We start from the raw sequence: 13,452 nt of genomic DNA, 5'->3' as shown, positions 1-13,452 counted from the left end.
CACACTGCCATCCTGCAAGGCTGTAGTCCGACTATCCACCCTATACTTCCTTATGGGCTCCCCTAAAACCTTTATCAGAAATAACCAGCTTTCTTGTCATGCGTGGGGTGCAATTAAATATTGTGAAGAACAACACGTAAAATATTGAAACGCATTTAAGCATACCAGTCTATTCATGGTAATTCCCTTATGATCATTATGCCTGCTAAACCCAGCTGAATTTAAGTGTCATGAAGAAGATTAGTTGCAAACGTTTTCATCTCTGCCACTTTGAGGCCACTAGTTACCATAGAGAAAGACAACCCCCTAATGTGTTTGTGAAAAGGTGCCGTGATCATTTTCCTCAAACAGACATTGTTCTTTTACTCTCTAGGTGCCGAGTGCTGTGTTTGAAGCCGGAGCTGAGGTGTTCTTTTAAAACAATAAATGGTGTTGTTACTCGGGTAATTGTGCCCTGGGAGAATGAGCCACAACAATCCAGATATGAACGATGAACACCGTCATTGTCACGAAGGCCTGACCCTCTGCAGTCATTTCCTTTTGACTCCTGGAGGACAAGCAACACCACAGTTCACACGCACCTTCCTTGCCTTGAGGCACACGGATCTCACTACAAACGAAGGAAATAAACCACTGGAGGGAAGAAGAATAAAGAGGAACGATAAAAGACATCCATAACAAGACCTGTAATTCTACTCCAATTAGAAAGAAAAGCCAATGTATAAATAACAGGCTTCCAGCCGGGCCTGAGAAACAGAGTGCATTGCAGATACACACCAGGCCACACCTCACTCCGGGAGATGTTAATAATAATGGTGATGATGACGATTAATAATAAACTATTTTATATAGCACCTTTAAAGGTGGATTCTCAAAGAGCTTTACAGAACAATACAAAATACACAAGATAGGCACAATGAGAAGAGACACTAGATGGAGGTACTGAATACAGTAGGAGCAGAGGGGCTAAAGGACAGAACCAGTTAAGTAAAGGCTCTTCTAAAAAGAAAGGTTCTGAGTCTAGATTTGAAGGAGTTTAGAGAAGGTGACTCTCTGATCATCACCTCCTCTCTGCTGTTAGTCCTCGAAAAGAGGGTGCGATTCTCCCTCTGCTTTCTCAGGGAGAAGAGCAGTATGGGAAAGGGCTAAGAAATGTCCATTTGTCAATTAAGTCAGACTTAAAAGGCCTTTTACGTGTAAATGGTTACCCCACGTGTGGAGACAGGGCTTGATGCATCACCTTGTCTTCACACGTCCAAGCGCTGGTTTTCAGCCGATGTTGAAGGTCTAAACCCCTAAGGGTCGGGGTTTCATACGCCAGGTCACCTTGGTAGCAGAAGCCTGGAGTAGCACGATTCATCCCTGCGTCTTGCGTCCTACTCCAGACTTACCTGGGCTCCAGAGCTCAAAAGCCATTCAGAAAATTGGAGTTTAAGCAGCTGGAGTTGGGGAGGTCGAACAAATCAGAGTACAGCAAGAACAAAACAAAAACAAAAAAAAATCAGAAGAAACTGGAGTAACAAGCAGCTAAATGGGGAGAAACAGGCCTGCAGAGATAAGCCACTGTTGACCACAATACACCAGCGCAGCGTTCTCATCTGCAGTCACAAACTATTCAACATTGAACTCTACAACATGCAGGAGCATGCAGTGCAAAACAGAAGGCCTGTCTAAGCTTGAGACCCTAAAATGATTTTTTTGGAGTCTATTAATGTTTCATGCTCATATTGGGCTCCCGAGACCTGTTCCAGCAGAGACTGCGGTACAAATACAGGAGGATTTGCCATTTCTGGTGGGGAAAACAGCTGAGGATAGGTACTCAGATGTATTAAGTCATCCTCTTGGGAAAGGAATGCTAATATAAACCCAGGAAACTGGTGACTAGGCAAGGGTAAAACCATTTCCTAATCTCTTGGATGCAAGACCCCCATGAGATGTTTTGTGCTCGTCTGCAGAAACTGCGTCGGCTCTAAAATAAAGCTTCGGAGACAAACAGCGAATCAGATCAAGTGCTTTTATTGAAGGTTTCGTCAGTACAACAGGGGAAAGTGAACAGGAAAGTGACAGAAAAACTAGAGGTGTTGAAGCTGAAAAAGTGTGAATTCTGGTGAAGCTAGAACTGGAAATTTAAGCCACTTCCTCGTCTCCCTCCTCCTCCTCAAACTCGCCCTCCTCTTCCGCGGTGGCATCCTGGTACTGCTGGTACTCGGACACCAGGTCGTTCATGTTGCTCTCGGCCTCCGTGAACTCCATCTCATCCATGCCCTCTCCGGTGTACCAGTGCAGGAAGGCCTTGCGCCTGAACATGGCGGTGAACTGCTCAGAGATGCGCTTGAACAGCTCCTGGATGGCGGTGCTGTTGCCGATGAAGGTGGCGGACATCTTGAGGCCACGAGGAGGAATGTCGCAGACGGCCGTCTTCACGTTGTTGGGGATCCATTCCACGAAGTAGCTGCTGTTCTTGTTCTGCACGTTCAGCATCTGCTCGTCCACCTCCTTCATGGACATGCGCCCTCGGAAGATGGCGGCCACCGTCAGGTAGCGGCCATGACGCGGGTCGCAGGCCGCCATCATGTTCTTGGCATCGAACATCTGCTGGGTGAGCTCTGGCACCGTGAGGGCACGGTACTGCTGGCTCCCTCTGCTGGTGAGGGGGGCAAAGCCGGGCATGAAGAAGTGCAGACGGGGGAAGGGGACCATGTTGACGGCCAGCTTGCGCAGATCTGCGTTCAGCTGGCCGGGGAAGCGCAGGCAGGTGGTGACGCCGCTCATGGTGGCCGACACCAGGTGGTTCAGGTCCCCATACGTCGGCGTGGTCAGCTTGAGCGTGCGGAAGCAGATATCGTACAGGGCCTCGTTGTCGATGCAGAAGGTCTCGTCCGTGTTCTCCACCAGCTGGTGCACCGACAGCGTGGCGTTGTAGGGCTCGACGACAGTGTCTGACACTTTGGGAGAGGGCACCACGCTGAACGTGTTCATGATACGGTCGGGGTACTCCTCGCGGATCTTGCTGATCATCAGGGTCCCCATGCCCGAGCCAGTGCCACCCCCAAGGGAGTGTGTGAGCTGGAAGCCCTGCAAACAGTCGCAGCTCTCGGCCTCCTTCCTCACCACATCCAAGACGGAGTCCACCAGCTCCGCGCCCTCAGTGTAGTGACCCTTCGCCCAGTTGTTGCCAGCACCGCTCTGGCCTGTGCGCAATACAAGAACATGGTGTGAGTCCTCTCTTAGCACAGTGCTATATTACTGCAGAAGAGCCTAGAGGTAATGTTTAAAATATGCAAAGACTCTTAAGAATCCTGTCACAAGGTTGTACCATGTGTTCGTCCCACGATCTGCACAATTAAAAACACACTCATTATTCACAATAAGACAACTTTAGCTAATCAGCAAAAATAACCTTCATCCATCAATCAAGGAAGAGGCACTGGCCACTACACTTATTACACTCCATGGTTTCAGAGGACAAAGGATGCCTTAATTCGCTCACAAAGGCGGTTCAATTGCAGCCTGTGCAAAGCTTCTCCCAAGAGCACCCGCGGCGCTTACCGAAGACGAAGTTGTCCGGCCTGAAGATCTGTCCGAAGGGCCCAGATCGCACAGAGTCCATGGTGCCAGGCTCCAGGTCCACCAGGACGGCACGGGGCACGTACTTGCCACCTGAAAGATCCAGTCCGAGAGAAACAAAATGAGCCGTTTTTACGGGTTCTGCCCACTGGCTGGCCCCTTCAACCCCGCAGGGCCACGGTCCAGCCGCGTTTCCAGGTGTCCCGTTGAAACAACACAATTTGCTCAATTAAGCACTTACCCGATCCACAGGTGCAACTAACCTACGAAATGGACTGCAGACACCTGCGATTACCCAAACGGCCGCTGGTGAACAGGCAACCTCCTGTCACTTTGCACTCTCAGGATACATATGAACAGCGCTTAATACCCCCCATCCTACCATATCTCCTTGTGTTACTTTCGCCCAATCTGTAATTTGCAATGGTATCATTTATTACATCTTAATCTTAACGTAATCCCTATAAACGTCTGTCCTGCTACCCCTCTTAACGAGCTCGCGGACAAAGCATTTCACGGCCGACAACACCGCTGTGTGCTGTACTGTTCGTGCGTGGATAAATACACCTGGAATTATTGGATTAATGCTGCTGCTGCTTTACAAGGCTTTTGAAGGTGGAACTTTAAGGGTGTCCTATAGGACATCCTGCACTGCTCCAGGTCTAGGGGTGGCCATCCCTGGGCTATATTAATTATACTTTAATTAATTATTATGCTATATTAATTAGCCCTTTTCAATCCACCACTGATCTTCAGAGTCTTGTTCTTTTGGTGGAGAGATGGGGGCCCAACCCAGCTGGCACAGCAGCTTAGCAAGGGGGGGGGGGGGGATACACACAGGGGACATTTAGACCCCCTGTATAATCTGAACAGAGTGCACATGTCCACTGTGGACAGAAAGCCAAGCAGTCAGAAAACTAAAAAAAAAACCCAACACATTTCCATGTCATAAGCGACAGCGTTCAAAGAGCAATGATGTCATACAGCTGGGTAGATAAAGCCCTCTCCACCATCTCTGCCACAGGGCTCAGCTGTTTTGCAATGCAAAGGCCTGTAATTGCAGGCTTATTTGCTTACCTGCTAAACTTACACGACTGTAACCATGGCATGGCCAAGTTTAAAACTCGGCCAGTGCAAACAATTCTAGTGCTTGGGGGGGGGGGAATCTCCAAGATCACTTTATTGGCCCTATACAATTTCTTGCATTAGGAATTTATCTTTTCGCAGACCCCAGCTTGCTCTCCATGAGGCACACAGACAGGGAGAGAAGCTGGGGGTCAGAGCACAGGGTCAGCCATTTATACAGCACCCCTGGAGCAGCTGGGGTGAAGGGCCTTTTTCAGGGGCCCAACAGAGTAGGATTCCTCTGCCGGCCACAGGATACGAACCAGCAGCCTTCCAGCCACAGGTCCTGAGCCACCACTCCTCTCGCACACAAATGCAAAATACCGTCCTGTTTATTGTTTATTCCATTCACCATTACAGGAGAGTGGAACCACAGCTCAGCTTTAAACTGCCCACCTGAGGCCTCATTGTAATAGACGTTGATCCTCTCCAGCTGGAGATCACTGTCGCCATGGTAGGTGCCCGTCGGGTCGATCCCGTGCTCATCGCTGATCACCTCCCAGAACTACAGAGGACAAAAACAGTAAAAGGACCGATGACATTAAAACATCCAGCCAAAAAAAAAAAATACTAAAATGGCAAGAATGCAGAGGCAGATTTAAAAGGGGACTGCGAACTTGTTATATCTCCAGTACAGCGCCCTGTATACCGCAATACGACATTCGTCGATAATCCAGAAAATAATGTCGCTCGCCATTGTTGCGGGAAGACTTCCGAAACCGCGCTCGGGCAGCAAGAATGGCAGAATGGCGGCTTACGCAGTGACACACCTCAGGAGGCGTCTGCCAACACTGAACATTTCGCCAAATCATCCGAACAGGTTGGTGGTGGTGGTGGGGTCGAGGGTGTTATATGCATATATTACAACAGAAGGGTGTGGGGGGGCTATCTCCGTCATGCAGTTAGAAACAAATCCTGATGAAAACAGACTGTAGGCGCAGTAAAGACGGATAATCGTTCTAAAATGCCCAACACTAAAGAAGGACAGATAAGCAAAAATTGAGATTCATGCATTTCTAGTACTGCACTACGGACCCCGATCACAAGCAGATCCTTTGTGGCGTGTCAGGCCTACCCTGGATTTTGACGAGCACCGCCATAACGGCCTTTTTGAATCAATTTCCGCATTGCGCCGCACGCTTAGCGTTGCAACCCGGCTCCATTTCGGAACCCGTCCGTCTTTAACCAACACCTACCTTGGCGCCGATCTGGTTTCCGCACTGACCGGCCTGCAGGTGAACAATCTCCCTCATGGTCTTGCTTTTGCCGTGGGGTGATCTCGAGCTTGCAATAAGAAGGTGGAGAGAGGGAGGAAAAAAAGAGACTCACGACACTTCCTGCTTCCAAATGGTAGCTCACTCGAGCCGCAGTCCTGGTTTTAAGCGGCAGGGCTTTCAGGAAAAAAAATGTCCCTTCAGGTCTGCATAAGCACCGCCCACGCACCACCATTTAGGAGAATTCTATTCGCTCGCTCCTCGTTCGTCACACAGGCGGAAGCCCCGCCTTACAGTCCCATCCCGCCTTATGATTGGTCTCCTCACCACTCCGCCCACCCATTCTTCTTGCCGCAGGGGCCCGCCTGCGAGCGGTGATTGGTCAATTTAAATGATTGATTTACGTTTTGATTGGACGCTGCCTTCTCGAGGAGGAGGGGGGCGAATGTCATTGGCTGGAGGAAAAGTCACGTTGAATCCCCGTAAGGTGGGGTTGCACTGCTGAGCGCTTTAGCGAAGTTAACTGATGCATCAAAATGTCGACTGTGAGCTTGTCATTAGGTCATTAAACTGGCTTTTTGCGCAGTTATATAGAATTAAACATGGCAAAAATGACTGTTTGTTAAACATCCACACGTGATGCGGTGGGCACGTTAAGCTTATTTTATATTTTGGGACCCTCTGTACACTCCGAAGATAGATAATCGTACCCGGTAGTTCCCGTTTAAACATAACTGGGAGCCTGATTCATAAACGTGCTCATCACAATGCTTTTAAACATACTTCTCAGAAACAATCCGATGAGCACACATCAGGCCAAGCGAAGATTTTTGTCACGATGTAATGTGTAAAAGCCGAACGCCAAGTTTCGCGTAGATATTGACACCTCTATGCACCCAAGACAAACTAATATATAAGACTGTAGATAAACAAGAATATCCCCTCGGTAACAATAACTGTACGCCTAAGAATTTGATTTTAAATAACATATCAGCTTTCACATCCGTAATGCGCTGTAACTTGAGTATAGGAGCATGCACGCTTGTGGGGAAAATTATTTTAACGTGACGTTACATTATAGAGATAGAGATAGTAGTAATTCCCTTTGCGTCTACAGAGAAACCAAAAGGCAAAATTGGTTTCGGGGTGCACATGCTGCAAGACGAATCTCGCCCTAGATGACTTGCAACTTTCCCAAGATCAGGTCCTCACAAACCCTAGAAATGCAATATTTAGATCCTAGTTTTACAGCCAACATTCGTTTTACAGGTGACACGTTTGGATTTGTAAACGGCCACCACAGCTATACAGAAGAAAAAGGTTATAAAATCCAGTCACATTTGGACCTATAATTAACCAATAATTGAAAAACCATAAAGGTACCGTGTTTCTTCCAGGCCCTCTCACCTGTCCTGAGGGAACACAGGCTCTTGTCCATTTCATATCCTCTTCAGATATTAGATGCAATTTACCTCACTGAAGACCAACACAAGTGATTCTTTTTAGGCTGAACAGTGGCTTGAACCAATGCCAATGTCTAAACTATCAGTCCTAAAACTTATTCTAGAATCTACAGAAAGTGTGCAGCCCAGCATTGTCCTATACCAGAAACAAAATAAAAAGATGACAATAAAGAACCTTTTTCTATTTGAAAACACCCAAGAAGGGGCACTTGATCAATTTGTTCGGCGAAAACTAATTAAATGGTTAGTACTCACGCACAGAGTCTATTACATGACCAGATTAAGGTTTCTAAATCTGGTCAGTACTGGTTGCCACCCACAGTGCACTGCTTCATAAACAGGACAGAGAAGAGCAAAACCAAGTGAACTGGTGATGAGCACTTTACAATAAGGGGTGGGGGGTGTCTGGATCAAACTACCCATTTAAGTAGGGGAAGGTGATAGACAGGATGTTAAAGGCTAATGGATCTAAACAAGCAACCTCTTTGGCTAAATCCAAGTTACTCCAACTTCATAACAGAAACAAAAGGAAATAGTGGGAATGAAAATGCACATTTTATTTCAGTTAGTTCTGTACAGAATACAACAGACAGCAGAAATGACAGCAAAACACTGAGGCACAGATCAACAAAAAAATATTTAGCATGTCAATGAAAGTCTAAAGCTCCAGTTGGCACAAAACTTATGCCACTTCCTCGTCTCCTTCCTCCTCCTCAAACTCGCCCTCCTCTTCCGCGGTGGCATCCTGGTACTGCTGGTACTCGGACACCAGGTCGTTCATGTTGCTCTCGGCCTCCGTGAACTCCATCTCGTCCATGCCCTCTCCGGTGTACCAGTGCAGGAAGGCCTTGCGCCTGAACATGGCGGTGAACTGCTCAGAGATGCGCTTGAACAGCTCCTGGATGGCGGTGCTGTTGCCAATGAAGGTGGCGGACATCTTGAGGCCACGAGGAGGGATGTCGCAGACGGCCGTCTTCACGTTGTTGGGGATCCATTCCACGAAGTAGCTGCTGTTCTTGTTCTGCACGTTCAGCATCTGCTCGTCCACCTCCTTCATGGACATGCGCCCTCGGAAGATGGCGGCCACCGTCAGGTAGCGGCCATGACGCGGGTCGCAGGCTGCCATCATGTTCTTGGAATCGAACATCTGCTGGGTGAGCTCTGGCACCGTGAGGGCACGGTACTGCTGGCTCCCTCTGCTGGTGAGGGGGGCAAAGCCGGGCATGAAGAAGTGCAGACGGGGGAAGGGAACCATGTTGACGGCCAGCTTGCGCAGATCTGCGTTCAGCTGGCCGGGGAAGCGCAGGCAGGTGGTGACGCCGCTCATGGTGGCCGACACCAGGTGGTTCAGGTCTCCGTACGTCGGCGTGGTCAGCTTGAGGGTGCGGAAGCAGATATCGTACAGGGCCTCATTGTCGATGCAGAAGGTCTCGTCTGTGTTCTCCACCAGCTGGTGCACCGACAGCGTGGCATTGTAGGGCTCGACAACAGTGTCTGACACTTTGGGAGAGGGCACCACGCTGAACGTGTTCATGATGCGGTCGGGGTACTCCTCACGGATCTTGCTGATCATCAGGGTCCCCATGCCCGAGCCAGTGCCGCCCCCAAGGGAGTGTGTGAGCTGGAAGCCCTGCAGACAGTCGCAGCTCTCGGCCTCCTTCCTCACCACATCCAGGACGGAGTCCACCAGCTCCGCGCCCTCAGTGTAGTGACCCTTCGCCCAGTTGTTGCCAGCACCGCTCTGGCCTGTGGACAAAAGCAGCTCATCAGTACCTGTAGGAGGCTGAGAGAATGCTCCTCTGCTCTCCTTGCTCTTTAAGATTATACTGTGGACAATAGTACATTTTCTTCTTATGCTCAACTAAACCAGATGGTTGCAAGTTTACTTACCGAAGACAAAGTTGTCCGGCCTGAAGATCTGTCCGAAGGGCCCAGATCGCACAGAGTCCATGGTGCCAGGCTCCAGGTCCACCAGGATGGCACGGGGCACGTACTTGCCACCTGAAATCAAATGCTTCGATTACATTTTCCACTCAATTACACTCACTTCTAGACATCAATTACCTGTACTTACAAGAGCAAAAACCATATCTGATCCTGGATACGAGTCAGCAATTTCAAATCCCATCTTTCACCTCACCGCGAAGCATCATGAGATGCTATCCTTTGCAAAGCACTACATAAGACATTAAAATATAGACGACTCTCACACGTGCTCATTTTAATGAACCTGTGCTGGGCGGAGAAGGATAGGATCCCCCTTTGGAGCCCTGGTTTCTCTCAAGGTTTCTTCCCACTATGATCCCTTGCCACTGTCACCTTGGGCTTGCTCACTGGGAGGTTCAGGCCCAGAAAAGTAAAAAGCGCTATACAAACAAAATTGAACTGAATTAAAATGCTACAAGGAACACCGACTTCCATAAGCATAGAAAAAAAGCTAAATAATTCCTTACACTTATATAGCGCTTTTCTGGACACTCCACTCAAAGCGCTTTACAGGTCATGGGGAATCCCACTACCACCACCAGTGTGCAGCCCCCACCTGGATGATATCCATCGACTCATCGCCACAGCATGAGAGATCACTGCACCTGCTAGAACGCGTCATATTTTAATCTTAAGATATCCATCACCCACCTGAGGCCTCATTGTAATAGACGTTGATCCTCTCCAGCTGGAGGTCACTGTCACCATGGTAGGTGCCGGTTGGGTCGATTCCGTGCTCATCGCTGATCACCTCCCAGAACTACAGAGGACAAAAACAGTAAAAGGACCGATGGCATTAAAACATCCAGCCAAAAAAAAAAAAAAATACTAAAATGGCAAGACTGCAGAGGCAGATTTAAAAGGGGACTGCGAACTTGTTATATTTCCAGTACAGCGCCCTGTATACCGCAATACGACATTCGTCGATAATCCCAGAAGGGGTCGAGGGTGGGGTGAGCTTACATACATATTACAATGGTATATGCACGTCGGGTCAATTCCCTGCTTCCAGAACTAAAATTAAACAGGAAGGACTTGTTATAAATAAATAAAAAACACCACAAAAAGACTTCGTGTTGTTCATGGAATGACCCAGAAGCTCGTCGGGGGGAAAACAAGGGCATGGCGCATTTTAAAGCGTCAGCACGTTTAAAGACATCCCCGAGTCAAAACCGGTCTGAACGCCACCCCAGAAGCGCACTCCAACACCCAAGATTAGACGGGGTAATAAAACTGCAATTCTGTTCCAGCCTTGGAGATTTAAAGGCGTCTCCCACACGCTTGATCTCTGGCGCGTCATCTCTGTCAGGGGGGGGGGGGGGGTGGGATGCGCGCGCCCCGCGCCACCGCCCATCAAGCCCGAGCTTTTGAATCTCGGGGGGGTGACGTCATGTCTCCGAGCCCGACGGGCGCGCCCCTGCGGCCCGTGATTGGGCAGTTCGCCAGAAGGTCTTTTTCATCCATTTAGAATGAGATTATTAAATCAATCGCAGTCGGTTCGGATTTTGAGTTTGCCCCCTTTTAGTGCTAAAAGAAGCCAATGCGACACTGTTCAGTGAACTAGGAGCCAACTCAGCGTTTTTTTTTGGGGGAAAAAAAAAGGTTACTTCCCATCTGCCCCGCAATGCGGATTCGCCGGGTGGAGCACGAGTCAATGTTTCACCAGAGTCCGAATAAAACCTGTGGTTTCGTTAATAAACGCGTTCTCGTAATTTAATACTCGTGCTCTGCAGATCAAATTAAGCAAATTACTAAACGCATTAGTGTGCTTGTCGCCAAACTGAATAACTATGACGCAGTTTCTAATTACTGCAGGACATATTGCTCCTTTGTAATCCTGCTAACTCGTAAATGGTAGAAAATGTTATCACAATGATTATTAAAATGATTTCCAGAAAAATTACTGTTCTACAGGAGTTACGACGTCTAAAGACTCTCTGTACACATACAGCTCACTGTGAAGCAAGAGAGAACACATACCTTAGCACCAATCTGGTTACCGCACTGTCCAACCTGAAGATGAACAATCTCCCTCATTTTCGATAATGGTCAGAATCTCAACAAAACCTATGAACTGCGACAAAAAACAACACCGGCCGACTAAACAATTCTCGTCGTCTTAAGTCTCGGCTGTCAGCGTTCCTCGTTTTATTCAAGATGGAAGAACGCCCTCATTGGCCACTGGCACTGCAGCTGGAGCAGCGATTGGATGATTTTCTCTGGGGTCCCGCCTTACGAAGGAGGGCTGCCGGCTCCGTTGTACAAACCTCGATTCGTTGAAAAATACGTTAATCAAAGTTTGCCCCACCCACAGCTATATTGCCCTTTATGATTGGATAGTTTCTCAGTTACTCCGCCACAGCGCAAGGAGGCTTGTGACTATTGGTTTATTTAAATGATTGATGGGAAGGATTGTGTTCACGGGCTTACTTGCAGTAAAGGGTTGATATAGAAATTTACGGCCTGTTCGGATTATAGGAAGCAAGAGTAATTTTATGAGGGAAATGCAACTCAGTCAAAACAAGCGGGGAAAATGTGTCTGAGCTGCAATGTTCAGTCGTGGAAAAAAAATAAAAAAATGTTCAGTCGTGGAAAGGTTGGCAATGATATGGAAAGCTTATTTCACAAATGAATTGGAGTGACTCGGCAGTTTTTTTTTCGAGTTGCGCGTCTACGCGTTTTTTGTGTGCTCGTCACCTCAAAAATGAACCCTGAAAGGTTTTGTCGAGATTTTAATACAAACAATAAAGAGGCCTACGCCTACGTTTGCAATTAAATGGCCTGTTCGCTTGGATAATATCTACATAAAATCTCTTTGATGATACAGAAGTCTCATTTCATGTTGTCGTTCTGTGCATTAAAGTATTTAAATTTGTTCTCACCCCTTCAGCATTTATACGAAATAATAAACATAATTAATTCAGGAGCATACAGTTTACAGTGTTATGTCGGTGGCAAAAAAAGACATCATTGCTAAGCAGAATTTCATTAACTGCATCGGTTTATAACTGCAGGCGTAGCTTTTAATGAGAACACAGCTAAGCATCGCAAATCACAAGTTTACTCGCTGCCGAATCGGCTCTTCTCGTTTGTAACCTTTCTGATGTCCTTTATTCTCATTACAAGTGTTGAGGTCACCCCTCCGCTATCGGGCAGGATTACCGTTAATTTCCTCCGTTAACAGGACAGCTTACAGACGGGAGAGGCTTTGTGTGTTGTTGACGAGGGTGAGCCTTTGCTCCTCGCTGGACGCTAGGGTCTGTAGATTCAGTTCAAGATGCTTCACTGGCAGGACCAACGAGTAAAATCAGCGTTGCCAAAGCCAAACAAATACAATGAACATAAAACAAAAATCTACAGGCATTTACAATAAAGACACAATCGTAAGATATTTCCATATGAACACATAGAGCATCATTGGGAGACAGGCTCACTGTCTGCTCCTCAGGCTGGGACAGGAGATCACACAATGTATTATTATTTTTATTGAAAGACGGGCTCACTGCTCCTCAGGCTGGGACAGGAGATCACACACTGTATTATTATTATTGAGAGACAGGCTCACTGTGTGTCCCTCAGGCTGGGACAGGAGATCACACACTGTATTATTATTATTGAGAGACAGGCTCACTGTGTGTCCCTCAGGCTGGGACAGGAGATCACACACTGTATTATTATTATTGAGAGACAGGCTCACTGTGTGTCCCTCAGGCTGGGACAGGAGATCACACACTGTATTATTATTATTGAGAGACAGGCTCACTGTCTGTTCCTCAGGCTGGGACAGGAGATCACACACTGTATTATTATTATTGAGAGACAGGCTCACTGTGTGTCCCTCAGGCTGGGACAGGAGATCACACACTGTATTATTATTATTGAGAGACAGGCTCACTGTCTGTTCCTCAGGCTGGTACAGGAGATCACACACTGTATTATTATTATTGAGAGACAGGCTCACTGTCTGTTCCTCAGGCTGGTACAGGAGATCACACGCTGTATTATTATTATTGAGAGACAGGCTCACTGTGTGTCCCTCAGGCTGGGACAGGAGATCACACACTGTATTATTATTATTGAGAGACAGGCTCACTGTC

At 47.7% G+C, this 13,452-nt stretch overlaps 2 protein-coding genes across 2 annotated transcripts; both read right to left on the bottom strand.

Moving 5' to 3' along the window:
• Nucleotides 1–2,000: 2,000 nt before the first annotated feature.
• Nucleotides 2,001–6,111, bottom strand: LOC148643884 (tubulin beta chain). The gene is made up of 4 exons (XM_088615088.1): nucleotides 5,889–6,111; nucleotides 5,089–5,197; nucleotides 3,550–3,660; nucleotides 2,001–3,191 (listed from the first exon to the last, which is right to left on the bottom strand). The coding sequence occupies exons 1-4, from the start codon at nucleotides 5,943–5,945 to the stop codon at nucleotides 2,128–2,130; spliced, it is 1,341 nt and encodes a 446-aa protein (XP_088471214.1). The 5' UTR covers nucleotides 5,946–6,111; the 3' UTR covers nucleotides 2,001–2,127.
• A 1,794-nt stretch (nucleotides 6,112–7,905) lies between these two features.
• LOC148643883 (tubulin beta chain-like) lies at nucleotides 7,906–11,514 on the bottom strand. The gene is made up of 4 exons (XM_088615089.1): nucleotides 11,336–11,514; nucleotides 10,007–10,115; nucleotides 9,260–9,370; nucleotides 7,906–9,115 (listed from the first exon to the last, which is right to left on the bottom strand). Exons 1-4 carry the CDS (start codon nucleotides 11,390–11,392, stop codon nucleotides 8,052–8,054), a joined length of 1,341 nt encoding a protein of 446 aa, XP_088471215.1. The 5' UTR covers nucleotides 11,393–11,514; the 3' UTR covers nucleotides 7,906–8,051.
• Between the last annotated feature and the right edge of the window lie 1,938 nt (nucleotides 11,515–13,452).

Source organism: Lepisosteus platostomus, chromosome 21 (assembly GCF_059453375.1).
Source record: "Lepisosteus platostomus isolate fLepPlt1 chromosome 21, fLepPlt1.hap1, whole genome shotgun sequence".
Classification (NCBI taxonomy): domain Eukaryota; kingdom Metazoa; phylum Chordata; class Actinopteri; order Semionotiformes; family Lepisosteidae; genus Lepisosteus; species Lepisosteus platostomus.
This window is presented reverse-complemented; position numbering and strand designations above follow the sequence as displayed.